The sequence below is a fragment of the Schistocerca gregaria genome, chromosome 2 (genome assembly GCF_023897955.1).
Source record: "Schistocerca gregaria isolate iqSchGreg1 chromosome 2, iqSchGreg1.2, whole genome shotgun sequence".
Classification (NCBI taxonomy): domain Eukaryota; kingdom Metazoa; phylum Arthropoda; class Insecta; order Orthoptera; family Acrididae; genus Schistocerca; species Schistocerca gregaria.
In genome coordinates, this window is record NC_064921.1 from 820,633,342 (window position 1) to 820,656,905 (window position 23,564).

The following is a 23,564-nucleotide window of genomic DNA, read 5'->3' on the forward strand; positions in this document are numbered from 1 at the left end:
ACCATATCATCACTCTACATGTAACAGCAGAACAAATGAGAACCGTCTACCTCTTTGCCGTGCCTCCATAGGTCTCGAATAGGCATTCGATTAGATTAATCACCCAGTTGTGTTCGAGGTTCTATCAGAAGAACAAAAATGAGTTTCCTATTCAAAAGAGTGTAAAACAAGGTGATTACCTCCAAAACTATTTTTAGGAGTTCTGGAAATCGCAGTGTACAAACTGAATTGGAAAACAAAGTGAAACGAAGTTCTGAGAAAGAGATTAAGTAACCTGAGGTTCCGCTTATGTTATTGTTCTATTAGTAAATAATATAGAACCACTTCAAATACTGGTTAGCGAACTTGTCTTAGTGTGCTCTGAAGTTCATTTGAAAATGACCTATGATAAAACAAAAATTATGATGAGTGAATAAACACCAGAGGAACACACATCTGTTCGAAGTATGTAACTGCAAAGGGTCACAGGTTATGTCTACCTGGTTGAACTTCTAAGTATGAAAGGAGACCTAAAAACCAGAAATATTTTCTCGTATTAAATTGGAATAGTAAGCTTATGAAAGACATTGTTCATGTATGAAGTGTAAGATGTCGCCTGAGCTGAAGAAAACACTTCTTTGGCCAATGTATATTGCCAGTAGTAACTTATGGCTGAGGCACATGGACATTGAATGAGTCCATTATTAGAAAACGAATAGTGAAGCAAAGAGGAATAGGAAGATCAATGTTGAGCTACAGAATAAAAGTACTTAAAGAAAACAGTTGCCATTAGATATACAACAGAGGTTTGTAACAAAGCACAGAGTGAATATCTTGAAATAGCAATAGGCTGGTCACGTCCCTCGAAGAAAAGGTGACGGAAGTTCAAAATAAGTACTAGAAAGGCGCCCACTTTACCGATAAAGACTGAGGGGAAGCCTACTGGACAAATAGTACAGAGACTTAACGTAGACAGTTGTACTTAACTGGCAACGGGAAGCTCAAGATCGGCAGAAATGGAAGAACCTTCTGGGAACATATGCTACACTCCGATTCACAGAAGCCACATCAGGTGATCTAATTGGCTTATGACGACAATGATAACGACGACAATGATGAATATATGTGGTGCAGTCAGTGTTAGTTTAGTTTATTAAGAAGTGGTGCCAACAAACAAAGTGGAAATAATTTATAACTCAAAACGAATTTAATTTTTCTCATCATAATCGATGTTTGAGGAAAGCCTGCATCTGCGTCATTGATGATTTAAATAATGAAAAACTGCGATTTATTTGTTTTTTCATGCTTATGACAATACGTTTTGAGAATTTATTCTCATTTTCAAGTGCATTTATTTACATAAATATTTTTGATGATGTTTTCATGTTTGATTTTCTGCCCTTTTTGGATTGTAGATGTCTCTCTGAGGTTATACTGCAATCGGAAAATCAGACAAAATGAATCTTGCAATGTTTTCACATGCTAGTGTTAGAAATGGTATGTCTGTCTACTTATAGGCATTGTGCCTGCTGCATTATGAAGAATGTCACATACACTAATATCACCTGCACTATGTTTTTTGTAATGAAAAAGTTCTACAGAGATGATATGACAGTATGGTTTCACGAATAGTTTGTACACAGAGGTGTTACAGTATTTTTTGGACTACATTACATTTATAAAATTGTCAGTTATAAAATTTATTTTTACCGCTATTGAGTACTGAATATAGGTTATATTTTTCATGTAAGTGGAAATATATATTTATGAAAATTTCTACGGTTAACATATGCAGGAGAAAAATTTGAAGAGGGTTACGTGGTTCGCCATCTTGTTTTTCCTTGATAGCTTTTCTCCTTGCTTTTGTCATTTACAAAAATGCAGGCTTTCGACGATCGTGAACCGTGTCTGTACGATGCGGAGGTATTACGGGCGGTGGAGCAGTCGACTGTTTGGTTGAGTAATGCGGTTGGCAGATGGCTGCTTAGCACGAGGAGAACTGTGGGTGGGCGATGACCAGTAGGTTAGTCTTAGTAGTGATGTTATTTTCGGTTCCTTATCGAAACGTACTATTCTGTGAGCTTTTGAGACATGTTACCGCCGATTTTCCGACAACTGTACCGACAAGTGGTTGGGTTTACTGAGTGGTTTTAGTTTCAGATTTAGTGATTATGTTTTACTGGAGGATTAACAGGAAGCATATGAATGGAAAATGCGTTCATAATAGACTGTTTTCCTTTGTTAGAAATATGGTTTTTATTGTGGCTACTGTGAATGATTATAACATCAAAAGCATTTTAGGTCAACATCCCCACAAAATAACTCTTATTTTTACGTAATTGAGAGTTTAAAAAATCATTAAATTTCAAGGCTTTGGTCATTCTTACATGTATTACATGTGTGTTACTTCACGTTCTTTTCCTTGCAGTGGTTTAGTTATTAATTGTCAAAGCGCGTTTACGAATGAACAGTAATAAAGCGGTGAATGTATGAGTTATTGTGGCCAAGGGTTACGGCAAGGCACTGCTGTGCTGAAAATCGTAGGTTCGTAACCCGCTAGTTATGTGTTTGTAGCACGTTCTGAGACTTTGTTATTAATGAAGGTTAAGTATTTTTCTGCAATATTCGTTGTTATTTACAAGTAAGAACGCGCTTTCTCAGTAAAGGGTATCTTCTGTTTCGTGACTTCCATATGTTTAAGAAATAAAAGATGAAATTGCTGTGCATGAAACATTTCACAGTGAAATTGATATTTTTCCTACTACAAAATAATTCACTATTTTCTTCCGAATACATAGCGATTTCCGAGTGTGTGGTTAGACAGGAATCTAAGAGCACAACTTAAATTCCTGCTAATGACACTAGCAGCATTCGTCTTTATACTCTTGATTCTCAAAAGTATTGATCTGCCATCGAATCCTTAACAGTAGACAGAGATGAAAGACCCCACCATAATATTTTTAGACTTTACAACCATATATGAAACATTGTGCTTCATCAATACGATGAACTTCAATAGCTGCAATCACCACACACTCTCGAAAAGGCATTTTGTAAATTTTGTTTTTAAGATCCAGATCGTTGACGTGTCGTATGGGAAAGTAGGCTACTTCATCATTTGTATCTCTAGATGCGAGTTATGACCATAGTCTACGCACTTTCTTATTCTTTACAACTCTCTTAAACAATTTTTTGGGTGTATTTATAGGTGTATGTGCACAATGTGGAACCAAACTCGATTCCTAATTCATATTAGGAAATGTTAACTCCAAAACATGATGTCCATGAGATAGACTTTGTTATTAATGAAAATTAAGTATTTTTCTGCAATATTCTTTGTTGTTTACATGCAAGAACGCGCTTGCTCAGTGACGAGTACCTTCGATTTCATGACTTACATATGTTTAAGAAACGAAAGATGAAACTGCTACAGATGAAATTGCTGTGCGTGAAACAAAATGGCATTTATGACAGTTTCCAGGACACTGACAAATACCGTATCGTTGCTATGCATGCATGGAAAAATGTGGTCAGCGAAATTTGAGCAGTACTTCGAACTCTAAACACTCTTTTCGGTACTATGAAAAATAGCGTGCCTATGTCGGCTGCTAGCTGCTTCATGTTTGTGGTGCTGTGCACGCCGCAGCTTTCATGCACGGACCTACAGCTGGTTGCTTTTGACTGGTTGGCGCTTGGAAAACTGAGAACAGCGCCTCGGGTCACTAGAAGTGTGGTATCACTTCCGAAATGCTTACTGAATAACGTGGGGGCTCTCCTTCGAAAACAAGGATGCTCGATGGGTTCGCCTACCGATCCGATCGGCAGAGTGGCTGAAAGGTACAGAATAATGCCCCAAAGGACGGACAGCACGCCGCGCCACGTGGATGAGATGACATACGTATTGGGCAGACATGTGTCCTCTGCATATGATAACAGACACAATGCACTCGGCACGAATCGACAGGTCGTGAAGATGTTGATTGAATGTAGGGGTAGACTTTACACTGATAGAGCCGGAACACAGTCAATAAGTGGATCGTCAGTTGCATTGCAATGCTGTGCTGCTGCGGTTTCTGACGAGGCTTCAGTGTGAGAAGTGTCACTGTCACTTTTAATCGCTTGGGCAACAGTTAATGTCTGTCGATAGCGAGGGGCGCAACAGTTCAACGAAATTCGCGCTCGGCATAACGCAATGGGGGTGTGCGATGGTCACATTGTTGCGACACGAATTTGCACCGTTCACTCGAAGTACGGGTCACCAATGTGGAGCTCCAGTATGCAGTGATAGCGCGAATGTTAGACGACACAGTGGTACGGAGTGAACGACAGACAATCTCGATTCACACAAGGATATATGACATAACACAGTCGAGTCACAGAGCCAACTGATATGCTATCACCAAGCGTCAGAGATAAACCTGTGAGCCGTTTTCTCTGGCCAGCAATGCTAACTGTCCCCCATAGTCACGATTTTCCTGTAGTTGCCGAATACAGTGTGCCATTAGATAGCAGATTGGATGGCACACAGGCTAAAATGTTGAAAAATGGCGTCACTTAGTAGGCATATCACGCACGTGAATAACAATATTTTTTATAAACTGTAAAATGCGCAGTTGTCGCATGTTGCAGTGTGCGACGGTCTAGCTTGTGGCGCTTGTTACGAAAGAGATATTATTACCACCTGTTTTGATCAAACGCACTTCAGACCCGTAAGAAATGATGACTTAAGATAAATTTTCTCTGCTGTTACTACAGCTATTCTTGGGTCTCTAACCTTCATCACATTTGAAGCAAATTCCGTACAAGAACTATTTCTCCAGTGTTGAGTCACAATTATTTTTCATAATAGAAAGCCACAAACTAACATATGCAATCACATAAGTCTCAATAAGAGATTTGGCTCATCACAAAGATTCATCCTCAAAGAATTATAGTTAGACGTGACAGGGAAGTTCTTTGTTTGATGAACGATGATGATGCTATACGGTTCTACGAAGATGATGTGGACACATTGAATGTTCCTAATATTATCCAAACCAAGAACGAAGTGACTGCTGCACGAATCAGAAATATCATAAAGGAATAGGTTCAAAGTCCTTGGACACAAGACGATTAAATTTTGTATCGTTCATCTGATTTGTTATGTTTGGTAAATTCTCTGAAACCTTTGACTTCGTTTCGATTTTACGAAATAAGAATGTATATAGAAATATATAAATAATTTTGGAAGTGTTGGTTTAAAGTAATAATTTTTAAATTTAAAACTTCAAAATCTGGGGGTCACGAAACTGTGACCTTTGATATGGAGGGGGGCTACAAAAATCATAAAACCCATGTAACGTAATTTACAGATGGCCCCAAAGCAGTAAAACATTTAGAAAATATATTTTCAATCAAATATCAACGTGTAACGTCTCCTTTTGTGGGGTTGAAATAATGTGTTACCAACTGCTAATGAAGCTTCTTTACAGAAACTAATTAGTAGTTCACCTCTCTCATTTCTTATTCCTAATCCAAATTTTCCTACTGTATCTTCATCTCTTCCTTCACCCACCACTACATTCCTGTCCCGCATGATGATAATGCAGGCATTTCTATTTTCTTTCTCGATGAGTTCTAGTATTTTCTCATAATATTCTTCCACTTCCTCATCTCTGTTCTGGCTGGTTGGAATATATATCTGTACTAATACCAAATCTTTTGAATTACTCTTCAGTCGTATCATCATCAGTCTTCCATCAATATAGTGTATCTTCATTACCTTACTTTTCAGCTTCCGCCCTATCAATATTTCTACTCGGTTTTCACCACTCTTGATTTCCCCCGAGTAAAAGAGCTTATAATCTCTACTTTCTATCTTGACATTCTCTACCCATCTCATGTCACACAAACCGAGTGCATATAGTCTGTTCCTTTTCATCTCCTGTGTTGCATTCTCTAGCTTTCCTGCTTGCAGTAGTGTCCTCACATTCCATGTTCCAATGCTTATATTTCCTTCCTTCACTGTCACTTTCTTCCTTTCAAATATGTCTACTCTCGATGTGCTCCCCTCCCGGAGATCCGAATGAGGGGTAGTTTTAACTCCGGAATCTTTCACATGGAGAGACATACCGTGTACTGCTTGGGAATGTAATGTGATAGTTCCCCGTAACTTTCCGCATAGGCAGTAGGATGCCGAGCCTAAAGTCAGCCGCTCACTATGAGTCAGATGCTGTCTGTAGCCGCCCCTCTGGGGTACAGTCACTACTTGTACTCTTTATGTACCCACAGAGAAAAGGTATCTTTTCCGCCAGCTTCACCGTTCCGAAAGACTCTTTCTTCGCTGTCGCTGCCGTTGAGGTCTTATACATAGAACAGGAAATGACAGGAAAAGGACTTGGTGAGGACAGGCTTGGGATAGGAAAGGGGGAGCGATAGGCAGTTGTGGGACACACTTTGTCTGGCTCCCCTCCCCTTTGGCCTGTCCGGCTTGGGTGACCCTGCTGATAGCTAAGTTACCGCCGGCATAGCCCTCCGGATCCGCAGCACGCAAACCTCCTTGCCCACACGGACAGTGCTACGTTTAGGCGGTGTCCCCTGAGGACATACAACATGCATGCCCTTGTATGTGTGTGAAGAGTATGTAACCTGCCCACAGTAAAATAGTATAAATAGTATTCTAATTTGCGCAACCAATCAATAATAAAATGCGACTAATCTCTCAATAACATTGCGACTCACTTATAACCTTTCAATAGTTGACTCTGAATTTAAACTGGTAAATTTTGGATGTCAGCAGTGCTGCGTCATGGTCCTGAAAATTCATTCTGAGTAAACTGAAAAATCTTACCTCGATTAGGTCGCCGGATAACGCGTATATATCTGCTCCTACAAGAAATTATTCTGGAGCAGCTCAGTGCAATGCTGGACGATAGATTTCTCATGTATAAAAAGAAACAACTGATTTTTCTTTTCAATAATCGGGATGACCAAGGATTGGAGAGATTAGTAAATTCTTTAAATTGGCATGAATGATTGTCGAAAGTTACTTTTTATCAGGAAGATTATTATTAAGAGATTTCTTTAGACACATTTACATGGGACTTGATATAGCAATACTACATATGCGCGAGGCAGCTTTTACCTTATACTACAACGCTCAGGCTCCGCCATCGCTCCACCACGACCGGCCCAGCCAACACGATACACCAGACTGCTAGCAACTACTTACTGCTGCTGCTACACATTTCCCACTGCAGTCAACACTGCTCTTTGGTCTCAGATTCTCTTATAGCTTACATATCGCAGGCAGCGCGTGAGCAATCTATCGAAATTACATCTGCTCGAGTGCGCTAGCAACAAATTCCTTAGTCATGGACCTCCTACAAGTATGTTCTGAAAGTTTTTCCCTGCCCTTTTGTTACAACCTGTATACAACAGCTTCACCAGCAAATAGTCTGATGGAGCTAACGACATTATTCACTATGTCATCTACATACATTGTGAACAGTAATGGTCCTATAGTGCTCCTTAAAAGGTATGTCCAAACTTACTTTTACGTCTGAAGATATATCTACCTATTTAGAACGACATCCTGTGTCATATTTTCTAGGGATTCTGCAGTCTAATCACAAAACTCTCTGATATACACGTATATTCTTAGGGTTAGCTGTTCTATTGCCACTACAGTAGTAATCCGAAATTCCACACTCGGAATCTATGCAGGACATGAAGCAGTGTTGCAACATAGGTTGAAGGTATTGGTTTATCTTGGCAGCTCATACCAATGAGAAACCAATAGTAAAATCAGGCTATTTGCAGGTGATGCAGTTATCTATAATGAAGTACTATCTGAAAGAAGCTTCACAAATATTCAGTCAGATCTTGATAAGATCTCAAAGTGGTGCAGAGATTGGAAATTTGCCTTAAATATTCAGAAATGTAAAGCGCTGCACGTCGCGAAACGTAAAAAAAGATCGTTTTGCCCTATAATATCAATAACTCACTGTTGGAATCGGCCAACTCATACAAATACCTAGGTGCTTCACATTGTAGGGATATTAAATAGCTGGCCGCTGTGACCGAGCGGTTCGAGGCGCTTCAGTCTGGAACCGCGCTGCTGCTACGGTCACAGGTTCGAATCCTTCCTCGGGCATGGATCTGTGTGCTGCTCTTAGGTTAGTTAGGTTTAAGTAGTTCTAAGTCTAGGGGACCGATAACCTCAAATGTTAAGTCCCATAGTGCTTGGAGCCATTTGAACCATTTTTGGATATTAAATGGAATGATCATGTGGGTCCAGACTTAGATTTATTGGTGGAATATTGGGGAAGTGCAATCAATCTACAAAGGAGATTGCTTACAAATCACTAGTGCAACAGGTTGTAGAATATTGCTCATCTGCGTGGCACCCGTACCAGATAGGCCTAACAGGGAATGCTAAACATATACAGAGAAGGGCAGCACGAATGGTCACAGGTTTGTTTAATCAGCAGGAGAGTGCCACAGAGATACTGAAGCAACTGAAGTGGAAGAATCTTGAAGATAGACGTAAACTGTCCTCAGGAAGTCTATTAACAGAGTTTCAAGAACCAGCTTTAAAGTACTGCTCAAAGAATATATTACAGCCCCCTACGAATCGCTCACATAGGGATGATGAAGGGAAGATTAGAATAATTCTTGCACGCACAGAGATATTCAACCATTTTTCCCCTCGCTCCATACATGGATGGAACAGTATGAAACCCTAATAACTGGGACAATGGGGTGCAGTCTCTGCCATGCACCTCACGGTGATTTGTGTAGTATATATGTATATATGTAGATGTAGATGGACAAACTTAATTTTTACTTTAATATTTATCAGTTCAGCTCTGTACCTATGGGTTAACACAACCGAGCGTGTGGCGCAGTGGTTAGCACACTTAGTGCACTGGACTCGCATTCGAGAGCACGAGGGTTCAAAACAGCGTACGGCAATTTTAGGCAAATGCCGGGATGGTTCACTTGCAGGGGCACGGCCCATTTCGTTCCCCATCCTTCCCTAATCCAATGGAATGGGTCAGCACGTCTCACTCCCAGTGGGAGGACACGGGTTCAGTTTCCGGCAGTGGCAAGGATTTTCCCCTGGCTGGATGACTGGAATGCGGTGCCGCACTCAGCCCCGTGATGCAGACTGAGGAGCTACTGGAGTGAGGCGTGACTTCTCAGAGGCCTGGAATGTTGACAACGGTCGCGATAGAAATGTGCTGGCCCCATGACCCTCCATTCCACATCCCGCAAGTCAAAGGATCACACAGCGACCGGTCGTCATCGCGAGCTCTTCAGAGCCTCATCGCGGAATTCAGTTGTTGTTATTGACTTAGCCTTTGTGAGAAATACTCTTTAAACAACGTATGTTTGGTTTCCATTACCCGCAGGGAGTTGGTCTGCATTTGTTGGCCTTGGTATTGGCTCTGGTAGAATGATGTGGGTCTTCTTAGATCTAACTGCAGGCTATCATACCGTCTCATCTGACATTTTCCTGCTCGAATCTGTCATTGTCATTCCGAGTCGAAAACTAACCACTCTAACTGGCAATATGCTGCACAGTATATAGTTCCAGGTGTTCTCAGAGAGCTCTAAAATCAGAGTTCACGAAATAAGTGACGGACGGTATCTCAGAGGGTTTCAATCCACTCCTTCTGAAATTGTATACACGTCACCTTCAAGAAACAAAGTTTAGAAAGTCTATTTACGCTGATGGTATTGCTCTGATGTCCCAGGGTCAAAGCTTTAGGGATGCTGAAATATCAATAACATCAGATTTGACGACGGTGGATGCATACTGCAAACGTAACTCTCCTCAAAATACCGTTGTGTCAGCTTTCCACCTACGGAATAAACAAGCAAACTAGAAAGATCCGACTCTCCAATACTGCAACACTCCAAAATACTTAGATGTGTCCGTACACTGGTCTTTGACAAACAATATCCATCTCCAGAAAGAGACAGGTCAAATCAAAACTCGCAACAATACCAGGTCTGTTCAAAAAATTCCGGAACTTTGTCCACAGAATTTTTCTACGGTTACCTCTTACTTATTGTGCATGGTCTCCTTCGAAATACTCTCTTCCACAATCGATACATGGCTCCCAATGCCGGTTCCTCTTCCGGAAGCATTCTTGGTACGCCTCTTGCTGATTCTCGCGAAGCGCCGTCTGGGAATTTCCTTTTATCTGGTCTTTCATTGCAAATGTTCGTCCTTTCAACGGGGTTTTCAAGTTTTGAAACAAGAAAATTCCTCAGGGGCAGGCCTGGAGCATACGGAGGATGGGACAGCACAGTGATTTCGTTTTTTGTGCAATAGTCACGCACCAACAGGGATGAATGTTCGGTTCCGTTATCGTGATGCAAGAGCCATGAATTGTCTCGCCACATTTCAGGCCGTTTCACTCTCACATTTTCTCACGGGCGTCGCAAAACATGCCAGTAGTACCATCGATTAACAGTTTGTCCCTGTGGCACGAACTTATGATGAACTAATTGTTCAAAATCAAAGGAATCTATCAGCATGGATTTGTCATTTGATCAGACCTGATGAGCTTTTTTTGGTCTTTAAAATCTTTCTCCACCCGTTGCTACGACTCAACCTTGATCTTAACATCATAACCGTAAACTCATGTCTCATCACCAGTTATAATTCTCTTACGGAACATCTCGTTCTCATTCGCGCTAACCAAAAGCTCTTCACAGATTGCGAGGTGAAGGTTTTTCTGGTCTTGACTCATAGGCCGTGGGGCCAACTTGGCGGCAACACGATTCATTCCAAGGACGATGCTACTCAGTACAGAACTGAAGAATAACTAACAGACGTACTACAATGAAACTTCCGGCAGCTACACGTTAAATACAGCCGTGTGCAGGGATGCCAACCGCATTTCGCTCCCACATACAACTGGCGCAAAATTACGAATGTTCCGAAATATTTTAAAGAAACCTCGTGCAGACCGGAAGTTAACAGGAACCGCCTGGGGTGTCACTGCAACAGTCCTCAGATCATCAGCTTTAGCTCTATCACGTTGTTCCATCTGCATAAACAGTGCTCACATTAAAATAATCAACACACAGCACAATCAAACAATGCGCTTCATCACAGGATGTATTCGCCCCACAAACATTCACTGGCTACCAGCGCTTAGTGCAATTCTACCGCCATCCATAAGAATGTCACAGTCATTGCTGAACGTGTGGAAAAGAATAAAAAAAGCACCCAGAATTAACTATTCATTCAGAAATTTCATTATCAGGAGCCCAGCGACTGAGGTCTGGTAGGCCATCGTGGAGCACATCAGTCAGCCTGCAGGACACTAACTTCAACATGCAACAGGCCTGGAACTATCAATGGCAGGAACAATCTTCCGTCAACCATCGTCAACTAATTAAAATTCACCAGGAGCAACCAGCACGTTTTCATCTACCCCGAAGGCACTAGTGCGTACTGAATCGGATCAGAAAAAAAAGGTTCATATGGCTCTAAGCACTATGGGACTTAACATCTGAGGTCATCAGTACCCTAGATCTGAGAACTGCTTAAACATAACTAACCTAAGGACATCACACACATCCATGCCCGAGGCAGGATTCGAACCTGCGATCGTAACAGCGGCGTGGTTCCCGACTGAAGCGCCTGGAACCGCTCGGCCACAACGGCCGGCAATCGGATCAGAAGTGACGGGGACAGATGTGGAGCATTGCTGCATAAGTGGGTAGGGAAATCCTCCCCTGAATGTGACTGCGGCGAAGATCAGCAAACTGTACGTCATGTAACACTTGAATGTTGCTTCAGAGCTTTCAGAGGTACGATGGAAGATCTTCTCAATTAGTCTGTACAAGCTTCTGACTGTATTTCAAGACTGAACTCAGAGCTGTGAATCGATTGCGAACTTCAAATTATGTGTATCTGTGTATGAATGTACATATCTGTTGTATGTAGTTGTCTAATATTACTCATGTCACAAATTAATAAATTGCTACCATGCCGCATTTTTGTTTCCGTATGTCATTTCGCATTTAAGTAGTGGACTGCTATTAACAATAATGTCATCCTCCAGAACTTTTATCCTTATTCAACGGATTGGGTTCGTGGTTCAGCCAAAGTGAGCTACATTTTCTATGGCTTTCCAAAGTCCTGTCAGATAAATTATCCATGGTCCCACTAACTCGGTGGCAGCCGATATCTTAGCCATTTGTATGGGGAATAATGTTTCGTCTGTGACCAACAAACGCCTTTATGAGTGCATCTGACTCTTGAAATTCCTGTTTCATCTCATCTTGATATATGAAGGAGGAACACACCAGGACCACGCCGATAACGTCGAATGCCTTCCTCCAAAGGAGGACTCTGCAGAAGAGACGCTCAGTAGCTCGGTACGTGCTTTTGTTAAAGTTTGGAGAAAATACCTTCACAGAAGAGTCAAGCAGTATATTGCTTCCTCCAACGTATATCTCGCGAAGAGACCATGAGGATAAAATCAGAGAGATTAGAGCCCACACAGAAGCATACCGACAATCCTTCTTTCCAAGAACAAAACGAGACTGGAATAGAAGGGAGAACCGATAGAGGTACTCAGGGTACCCTCCGCCACAAACCGTCAGGTGGCCCGCGGAGTATGGATGTAGATGTAGATGTAGGTGCCACTGTCAGGAGAAGTCATTCCTTAGACAAGGGGTCTCCAAAACTACGGAGCGCGGGCCGAAACCTGCCCGCGAGGGCAGGAAAACGGGCTCGCGTTCGCTGGCCGGACATCCCCGGTATCTGGCACGCTAAATATTTGAGGTGTTACCTATACTGCCAACAATTGGGTTTCGAGGCCTATAGCGACCAATACACCGCGACATTGTCGGAGCTCATCTTTACAAAACGGAAGATCATGGTTAAATTTGTGGCTATCCACAATAAACAGACAGACCATCCTCCGTGCGATAGTGGAAAAAAATGTCGGTTAACAGACAAGTTTGGCGAAAACATTTTAAGTAAAAAAATTCTTTGCATTTTATTCTACTCACGACTCTGGTGCAAATCTTTCAAATGGACGCCACTCCGGCGACTAATCTTAGTAATCAATCATTACGGAAGATACTTCTTAAGCGAGGTTTCACTTTCTTTTGATTACGTCGTAAAATACACATAGCAAGTAAATCGTATAAAATATTTTTACTTAAAGGCAATATAAAGAAAATACAATACCTGATGTACATAATGGTATTGGATATTTTAGTTGGAACTGATATATAAAAATAACTGTAATTAATTTATGTCTTGAAAAGTCACTGAGTATTACGTAAAGAAATTTAACATCATAGTTACAATTAGTGACTTTACGTAGGTGTAACTTTTCTTTAGCCTTACATTACGATGATCGTGGAGTGCTAGGGTACTTTAATCCCACTAGGTAGATCTTGGCCCTTATGACTTCGTGGAGGAGTCAATGGGGCCTGCGGACTGAAAAGTTTGGAGACCCCTACCTTAGATCAATGCAGTTCAAACAGACTGCTTTTAATTCTGTTTTTAAGGGACCCATGCACGCACCAACTGAAAGACCAGTCGATCGACTGACCTAATTCGTGTGTAGCCTACACAAGTCCCAACCGAATTTACGCAGCGATTACAGCTCCGTCATGACAACAGACGAACTTTTTTTAGGGAGGTTGGCACGACAGCGCTACATAGGGAGCAGGTTGTTGGGTGCAGCGTTGTTGGTGGAGGTGCGTGGGTTGTCGGGTGGGCATACCCAACCGACCACTCGACAAATAACAGGTGGGTGATCGATTGGCCAAAGCGTATGCACACGTCCATTTTGTCGGCCGGTCGGTCTGTCGGTTGGTACGTGCATAGGAGCCTATAGGCCTCGGTTTTATTAATACCGACTTTAATTCAAATATTTCTTTCGGTTCTTTAAAGACGTTACATGGTTCATATTTAGATTAACATGTACTTGAACACACGTACTGCAGAACACTTTGACACCACTACTGTTGTTACATAATGCCTGTGTATGGGTATAGCTTAGCTAGTGTCTTTGGACCAGTCAGTTGGTGCAAATCTACCTATGCACTGTTAGCTATTTGTCCAAAGAGTGGTGAGGTGAGTTGAGCTTGACCCAGTGATGTAAACATAGTCCACCGTCTCGGCGAGTTCTTGTGTACTTCAGTGTTTTCGAGTGCGTTGGTGGCAGTGTGAGGCTAGTCTTTTCTTTATGCGTCGTAATTATAAATGTTTCTCGGTTCCCAAGAATTTTGTTGCCAGCAGCGTAACTATTTACTAGAAAAAGATTTGTTTTGATTGTACAGGCAATGATTTCAGATACTCTTTCAGCAAGGTTTCCGTTTATACTAATTCAAACTTTTATGCCTTTCGTATTAGAAAATATTTATATGTGCAATGAAAACTTTTGCAAATCTTCAGTTTTTGTAATATATAGAAATTAAGACATTAATTTATAACTGCCATTTCGGTTTGAATGTATTTCAAGTGCGACTGCTCATGAAACGAACTTCCTTTTGTTTGGCACAATCGACCTTATGTATGGACTAAAATTCATACCCATCTTCGAAGATTTTCGATAGATTGGCTATTTGCTTTGATGCCATATTAAGTGCGAATATAGGACGTTCCAGTCTGCGGAAAATGGAAAATATCCCATGGCGTAGGAATGTGGACTGAAGTAATTTTAATTTGAACAGCGTTATAATATCTGGTAAATCTGATGGCACTTTTCACCGAAACTTTTACATGTTACACACGGTGTGCTCCTACTGAATTTAGATGCATTAAGATACTGGCGGAAATTTTCTCAGAGTCGCAAAAAAAAAAAAATCCATTTTAAACCTCAGGACAGGGAGAGGACTATGGAAGTGGTGTAAGAGATTCTAAAAGTTAGTCTTGGTCTCATGTGAACAAGGAGGGGGCTAGTTTGGCCGTTTCTTTTCCGCGTAAGACTCCACACATTCTTTCTGGAGTATATGCATTTGAGATGTTGTGAAACGAGAGCACTTAAATTTGACTCTTAAATAGCCCGTTAATACGCGTTTTTCTTTTGGTATTGGATGGTTGAAAATGTGAACCTGGATGGGTATCTTGCTGTTAGTCTTATTTAGCGGTCTCCACCGAAGAAAACATAAAGCTGCCAATTTAATACATTGAGGTTGCAAGGTTTCATAGTAGCTGCTGTGACTTTTTTATGTTTCGAAACCTTTTCAACAATTAGCCATTAAATGCTATCTGCAGTGTGCTCTGCTGCAGTGATTGTTATACATTTGGTAAACGGGTTTCATTTTTTATGAATTAGTGAGACCGAATCGTCTGACCCGGGTATTAAAAACCACGTTTCTCATGTAAAAGAATCCGAATATTCCTAAAATGGATGCGTTGAATAACAGTGAATTTTTCAAATACATTCAATGTTCACTCAATAGGTATAGCAACCGAGGATAGGACAAAGCGCTGTGTCATTACCTTTCCCATTATTACTTAGCGACTCAGTGTGGACTGAACCAAGCTTTCACTGACAGCCAGGAGAACCATTTTGAAAATTTTGGAATATGCCTTCTTTTTATTAAACTTAAATAATACATTTTCTGGCGATGGTTGTCACTCTTATGCTGCTTAAGGTTGTCTCGTAGAATTTGATGAAAGCGATAAGTTTTCACTAAATAGCGTTTAACGTACTTCCAAATAGCAGTTTTTAAGAATTTTAGCAAGTAAAATGTAAATGAAATGGACTGATTCCGCTTCATAAACTTGTCAAACTAGGAAACAGATGCTGCTCATCCGCTTTAATCCATTACATGATCAGAACTGCGCACATATATGTAAAATACGCCCAATAATAAGACAGATAGTTCCCTTCACAACCACCGAGCGAGGTGGCTTAGTGGTTAGCATACTGGACTCGAATGCAGGACGACGACGGTTCAAATCTGCGTCCGGCCAGCCATAATTAGGTTTCCTGTGATTTCCCCTAAATCTTTCCAGACAAATGGAAGGATGGTTCCTTTGGACCATTTTGAAACATTAAATATGTACTCCGTCCCTAATGGCAACAATGTTGACAGGATCTTAAACGCTGCTCTTCTTTCCTCCGTTATAGTACATTAGGTGGCTTCGCGAAGTGTAACTTTTAACGTAACGTAGAACTCGGGCACGCTACATATCAGTCTCGCCACATCCTATATTTTAAGAACAATTAATTAACTTTCTGTTGCGTGTGCCCTCTTATGATGTCACGTCGCATGTTGTCAGATGTGAAAAGACATCTAGTATTGGTAGGTCAAACCCACCAGAATCTGGAATGACGGCAAAATTCGTAACAACCTACGTTTCCTTTAAGAGTTTTAATAAAGGGTAAGTTACATACATTAATAGAGCGTTGGTTGCATCAAAGACAAAAAATACTGGACTGTTGGGTGTGGATTCAGTCGTTGACACTGTCGTTGGCCTGTCACACGTGATTCTCTGGTAGCAATGATTCAATGGAAAATATTAAGCAGAACTTCAGAAGTAAATCTTTGGGTGTAAGTCGAGTAATTTTTACTGGAAATGCAAATTATGTATGCTGTATATGGATCAAGTGAAGTCTGATTTGACCCGAGACGTAAATATGTGTTATGAAGTCAGAGGCTCGGTGTGTCTGAAAGGAATTATTTGCAGATGCTGTGTTGACGTCAACGGTGGCGCGCTCTAGTAGGATATGTGTTTATAATGTGTGTATGAATGATGTTCATGCGGCATTGGATTTAGTGCTCTATTACTCAGTGTTTTGTAAGTTTGTTTCCGTGTCAGTTTTGTGTCGTTAGTTATTGGCTACTAGATTGTTTTAGGTTTTGGTATTTAGTTCATGTTGTTGATTTGAAAGTATATATATATATATATATATATATATATATATATATATATATATTTTCTTAGTTTAGTTTGGTACCATTTACAACGAAATTTACTTTGTGCTGTGTGGCTGGTATCGCTACTTTCGTTTGAGCTACAGCTCGAATGAAATATTAGATCACAGTTGTTTTTTTTGGGGGGGGGGGGGAGGGGGGGGGCGAGTTTATTCTCGAAGATTTCGTGTTACTTTTCGGTTTTGTTTTCGAATCGTCACGTAATTATTGTTAATTAGCTTGCCACCGCCCTAACACCCATACTTCCGGCATTTCTCCCGTTAGTTTTATTTTATTGCAGATTTTGCTGGTGTATTTAGTCACTTTATGGTCGTCACATAGTATGTGCTGGGAAATAGGGGTGTCCGTCATCTCGATAATGTCATGGATCAGAGACAGATGGAATCAGAAATTTCTATATTTCCCTGTATTCTATTAAGAATAAACAATAAACGTTTGTAGCATACAGGAGTTTTTGTAAATTAAGTAAGCAGTGAAGTTTTCTCTGTAGTTTAAGGATGCAAATTTCGGGAGCAGTTTGAACTGCCTCAAGAAACAGGCTAATGTCTTCAGTTGTAACCAGTGGTCCCTTGCAAGATAAGTTTGATAGCGTGGCAGAGGATAAGTCACGTAGGCCTTCTGAGATACATCGTAGAGCGAACGTGTGGCGAATAACACACAGTTGTTAAAATTGTAATCACGCAAGTAGTTTGAAGGGAACGCAGAGAATTCTTGCAGAATCGATGTGTAGGATCTAAGCGAATTATAGGTACTTTGCGCATTTCTTCAAGTGACAAACTTCTCAGAGGTGCCTACTCTCGTAGAGTAACAAACGTAGCACTCTGTGTTCTGTCCTTCATTGTCTGTAGTCAATCAAGAAGCATACCTTCTTACATAGGGTACACTCTACAGCGATGAAATACTCCATTTTTGGTTGCAAAGCATTTGGTTAGAATTAAATTTGTTGATTTGGCTGCAGTTCCTTAATATCGATAGTGAGAACAGCAGGACTTCCTTTGTTCACTTCGGACTGAGTCACGCCCCACGTCATATTGACGAACAGTATTTTGACGATATGGGGTCTACTTGTTACAAATGGATTAGAGCTTACACCATTTTCCATGTCCTTGGTCACTCCATGGAACTATGCTAATCTAACATTGGGCGATCCAGCAGTTCTGTTGCAGTATCATGCTATTTTCATGGAGTAGCAGATTGTCTGCAATGGAATAGGAAAGGTTGTGGACATTCTCGTTCGTGTTTACAGGTGGTCTGTTGTGATCCTACACGGCCCTTGCGTGGAGCTGTACAGAGCTCAGAAGTGGTCAGAAGTGGACCCTGGGTCCACAGCAGTACGACGGTTCTCGCTGGGCGAAGGGAGCGTTAGCGCTTCTGTTGGAGTAGCACAAATAGACTTCAAAGGTGAAGGGAGTTTCTAACGTTCGGAAGACGTCCAAGTGGAGAAAATGGCGGAGGCGGCAGATGTGCAGTCTACGGGTGAGTGCTTACAACCACTATCATGAAGATCCTGTTTGTTATATAGTATTGTACAAAGGATTCTTCTACCATAGTTTAGTTTCAAGTAGGAAATGTTCCCACGATATGGTACATCAAATCCATCGCTTTTCTTGGGAGGTGGAGGGTGTAGAGAAGTGGTCACAGGTATTGTGACTGGTCGGACATAGCATTTCACGAATTTGTCCTGTACCAACTTCTCCATCTCAGAATAGTTAACCCAACACCCTCAATTACTTGTTGCATAGACCTATATTCCAGTCTCTGCCTTTCTCTATAGTTTTTACCCTCTCCCTCCTACTCCTTCATGTGTTAATACACCCCCTATCACACTGTCCCCTTCTTATCAATGTTTCACACATGCTACTGTCCTCACCAATTCTGAGAAGAGCCTCATAATCTCAGTCCACCTAATTTATCAATCTTCTGTACTACATCTCAAACTTTTCGATTCTCACTTAATTTGTGCCACAAATTTCTCTTCTCTCACATTAGATTCAGTAACACATCACTCTGTCCAGGCATCCAACCTTGTAGTCTGCAGCTCATGGTGAAGTGGCTAGTGTTGCTACTTCTGGATGACAGGGTTCTGGGTTCCATTCCTGGTTGGGTTGGAGGTTTCCTCTGCTTGATGGAGTATGTATTTGTGTACCCTCATCATTTCACCATAATCTTCATTCGTCACTGTAAAAGTTGGACTGTGTACGGGAACTGAAGATTGCACAGCTGAGTGCTTGACAAACCAGTCATCAGCCAACCTTTAGTATTCTTCTGTAGCAATACTTTTCAAAAGCTCTATCTTCTTGTCAACTGATACTGGTTCATGTATCACTTCTGCACAAAGCTACACTCAAGGCAAATACCTTCATGAAATTCTTTGCGACTCTGATTTTTGTTACACATAAACAAATTTCTTTTACGGAAATTCTTTCCTTGCTACTGGTAGCCTGAATTTCATATCCCCTCTACGTCCGTCAAATTCCCTCTGTATCACCTAATTTAATTAGATTATTTTGCAGTACACTGGTTTTAGTTTTGATGTTCATTACATAACTTTCTTCCAAGGTAGTATCCATTTTGTAAAACTGCTCTTCAAAGTACTTAGTCATCTGACAGTTAAAATGTCATCGGCAAACTTCATAGTTGTAACATCTCCTCCCTGAACTTCGTTTTAAAATGATCACTTGGTTTCGTTTACTACTAATAGATTGAATAACAACTGGAATAAGTTAGTCATCTCTCTTCTGAACTACTGCATCCCGTTCATGTCCTTGGACTTAAAATTGCAGTCTGGTTTCTTTTAAGTCATTGTTTCGAAGTCTTAATTGTTACACAACAGAAAATTTGTATGCATAAAGATACAGTAAATTTTTGATACATTTGACACGATGATCTTTGCTCACTACCACCGCTAACCGGAATTGTTAAACTTTACTTTCCTCCAAACTATCTCTCAGCTTGGCAATGTTTCTTGATTATGCAGAAAAAACTTTTTGGGAACTTGTTTCTTTCACCTAGCATTATTAGCCACGAAGGACACTTGTGGCCTTTTCAGGAAAATTACGCCAACGTGCGTAGTTTTTCACTTACAGCACCTATGTGAAAGAAAAGACTGAACTGTTACGGATTCAGCACTTCCCGTGTTAACGGAATTTTAACGTTTTTATGTAATGTAGTTTAACGGACATGTACGTTCATTATAAGAAGTTTCGCTGTCGTGATGTGGTAGGTTGGAAATATGCGCCACAATGAAACTGAACATTGGTAATTATCTTCTGTCATACAGAGTTCTAAAGTTAACGAACGTGCACATATAGTGCGTCTCAAGTAGTAAGTGCTTGGCGCCTAATTAAAGCTGTACGTCTTGGGAAACATACAAATAACGCAGATTTTTCGAACATCCTGTTCAGTGCATTATGCTTAAACTGTAGCATTCACTAGCACTTAAAGCTCCTATACAAAATGCTGGCCGTGGTACCTGAATCTTCATTTCTGCCGTCTTGAGCATCTCCTATGCTAATTGAGTCTTACTAGATTTGCTTTAGTCATACTTTTATTTGCTATTGGTGTCGCTAAAGCCTGTCCTAAATATCTGAAGCCTTGCCAAACGTTCACGCTGCTGACTTAACATAACAACGTAATGAAACCTTAGTGATTCCTGTGGTGCTCCTAACGCAGTAGTGCGGTATCAGGTTTGCAGACTTACGTACGATGTCATTTTCATATTGTCAGTTAGCTACATAGTACTGTAAATACTAAATATCCGTTATGCTTCTTCCTTACAGTGTCGCCAAATCATCTAAGAAATCCTCACATGGAAGAACTCAGAGAAAGAATCAAGGTGAAGTATGAAATTACTTTCTAACAATTACTGCTAACACTTGATATGAATCTTTAAATTTGATACTGTCAGCTTAAAGCTATTTGGGATAAACTTGATTAGAAGCGAATCACTTAATTTTTCAGCTACGGGAGTTTTGTATGTACTTCGGGATATTATGGAGGCTATAAAACTTTCGCAAAAATACTGATTTCAAATGACGGTTTCAACTTTGTGGAATGCGCTCCACTGACTAGATAACCCTCCGGGTAGACAGTGAAACTGGCAATACCCTTATGCCAGTAGCAAATGACCTGTAGCAATCTGACCACTTTCAGAAAGTTGGAGAGACCCGACTGCAGGACTGAAAAATGTACACCACTTACGCCCTTGATCTCCGCAACAACAGAACAGTCAAGTCATTCGGTCACCGTTTCCATAGAAACAGAAGGAATTCCAGTAAATCTGTAGGTTTTCGTGGCCGTTGGCAGCAGGCCGCATATAGTTTTTCAGTTTCTTCTCGCACATTCGACGTTTCAACCCCTCTACTGTGATACGGCAGCATTTGGAGCAGAGTAGGTTCAAGAGTGGAGGTATTGCCCTGGGATCCAGATTTCATCAAGCTTGGGTATCGTATTAGACAGCCATTCAAGGTTTTGGTCACTGAGATTCGTGTTTCGTGACAGGTCAAAGAGAACGACGCGTCGTGAGCTTCAAACCAATAATTTCCGGGCAACCTAAGTAGTTTCTACTATTCGAACGATATCTGAAGTAAGTAATCGTTGATCGTTGGACACGAAAATTTGTTTACTTTGCTTATTTTCTTTCGCTTATGTCGTAGGGTATTATATTTTGGGGTAACTCTTCCCATTGAAAAGGATATTTTTGGCTCAGAAACGGGTGGTTCGGGCAATAATTGGTGTAAGTTCGCGAACCTCTGCATTTGGCTCGGTATTTTGGCACTGGCCTCTCAATATTTTGTCATTTCTTGTTAACAGTATCAGCTCATCCCCAAGAATAAGCAGCTTTCACTCAGTTAATACTAGGCAGAAATCAAAACCTTCATTTGGATCGGACTTCCTTAACTCTTGTGCAGAAAGGTGTGCAATAAACTGCTTCATCCATTTGCAGTAAGCTGCTACAAGAACTCAAAAATCTTAGCAGTGATCCGCGCGGTTTCAAATCGAAACTGAAGTTTCCTCACGGGTCATTCCTTCTACTCTGTTGAAAAATTAAGGTGATTCTTCAGTTGTATTGTTGACTTTTTGGGTTCATAAACATTTTATTTTTATCTGTCATTACTGTTACGTCGTAATTTCATGTACTGACACGTTCAATGACATTGGCAATTTGCTCCTCAATTTGGTCTTAGGAAATTGACGTGTAATTAAAATAAAAATAAACACTCGTATCTCCACGATCACAGTCATCAATCTGTAGGAACGGTATCACATTGTCCCATAAGCCAGATTGATTCGTTGCAGATACATTTGAGGTAACCCCTTCCCTCACCCCTCTGCTTACTCGGGCAGTGGGTACATGGAGTATCTATATTCCGATCTACTGGCTTCAGTTAGCGGGGAGTTTCAATAAATCTGTTGCTGTGTTTCTGCAACAGAGTACAATAGATAGAATAAAGGTTTTATTGTCAAAAAGGAAAGCTAATGGCGTTTTCGTATACGAACTTAGAATACGTTGAAAGCCTACGCCACAAATCTTGTTAGTGGATTCATGGGGTGGGCAAACTTTCCTTGTGAATTACCAAAGCCAGCCACAGTGCACAGTTGTGGCTGTCCCGCTGGGTTGCAGAATGCTGTCTCATACGTACGTTCAGTCTTCCTTTGGCCAAGTTGAAACCTTGTTTACAGATGAGAGAAATCTTTGTTCTTTCACTCAGTTGGATTGTATCATCGACCTGATACATCCACTTCTTATTGCCAATAAAGTTAACAGTACGCATGTTTTGCGATAGATGTGATCTCTTCTGAAAGACTAAAAAATTAATGCAGTATGTGCAGTTCGAAGCTACGGTCACGAATATTACGAGGGCAGGTTTTATGCCAGGCGGCACCGCCCCATTTGTCAATGGATCTCCTAGCGTCTCAAAATGATTCATACGACTTCATAAGACAACGTCATCTGAACGATGGTAGACAGAAACCTAGTTTGAATTTTGACTGAAGTAAACGCAATCAACAATAAAACATAAGAATCAGCTTCCTTTTTCAAGGAACTCCTCAACGGAGTAAAAGGAATGACCGATGAAGAGACTCTTCAGTCTCGATTTGAAGGCGCTTGGATTACTGCTAAGCTTTTTGAGCTCTTGTGGTAGCTCATTGAAAATGGATGCAGCAGTATATTGCTCACCTTTTTGCACAAGTGTTAAGGAAGTCAGAGCCTGTTTGTTTCCAAAGACCGCACATGATATGCTCAACAGTAATAACAGGTGGAAAAAGGACAGACGGGGGTACATACAATTAACACACATCACGTGGCAGGATTTTCAAACTGAAAATATTAAATTTATCATAAGTTACATAAATGGAATTGATTTTTTATCGCTCACGTCAAGGATCGCGTAAAACTACCTGGTTTGGGTCGCATGCGGTCCGTGGGTCCCGGCTTGGGCACTCCCTTTCTATAGCTGCCCATGTAAAGACTTTATTTCGGCCGGAACTTGGCGGAACCATTTTCCAACACCACCCAGGTACCTTTTTCATAACTCACGGCAACAAGTCTGCATCAGAGATTTAAGATAGTACACTTGTTATATCGCAACGTAACTGTAATTTACCACTCCGCCCGCGCCAGTGAATGTAAGATTGGGATGCGACATTCTCTCTGTCTGTGTGGGTGT

At 41.0% G+C, this 23,564-nt stretch overlaps 1 protein-coding gene across 3 annotated transcripts in view; it reads left to right on the top strand.

Moving 5' to 3' along the window:
• Positions 1-14,102: 14,102 nt before the first annotated feature.
• Positions 14,103-23,564, top strand: part of LOC126336514 (sterol O-acyltransferase 1-like) — a 144,213-nt gene continuing 134,751 nt past the window's right edge. Inside the window, exons 1-3 of one of the 3 annotated variants that reach the window (XM_050000293.1) lie at positions 14,103-14,156; positions 18,140-18,369; positions 20,673-20,728. In XM_050000293.1, the coding sequence (XP_049856250.1) occupies positions 18,339-18,369; positions 20,673-20,728 (87 nt within the window). In that variant the 5' untranslated portion in view covers positions 14,103-14,156; positions 18,140-18,338. Of the gene's footprint in view, positions 14,157-16,766; positions 16,822-18,139; positions 18,370-20,672; positions 20,729-23,564 lie in introns of those variants that run through there. The other 2 variants (XM_050000295.1, XM_050000294.1) reach the window with 2 other exon arrangements.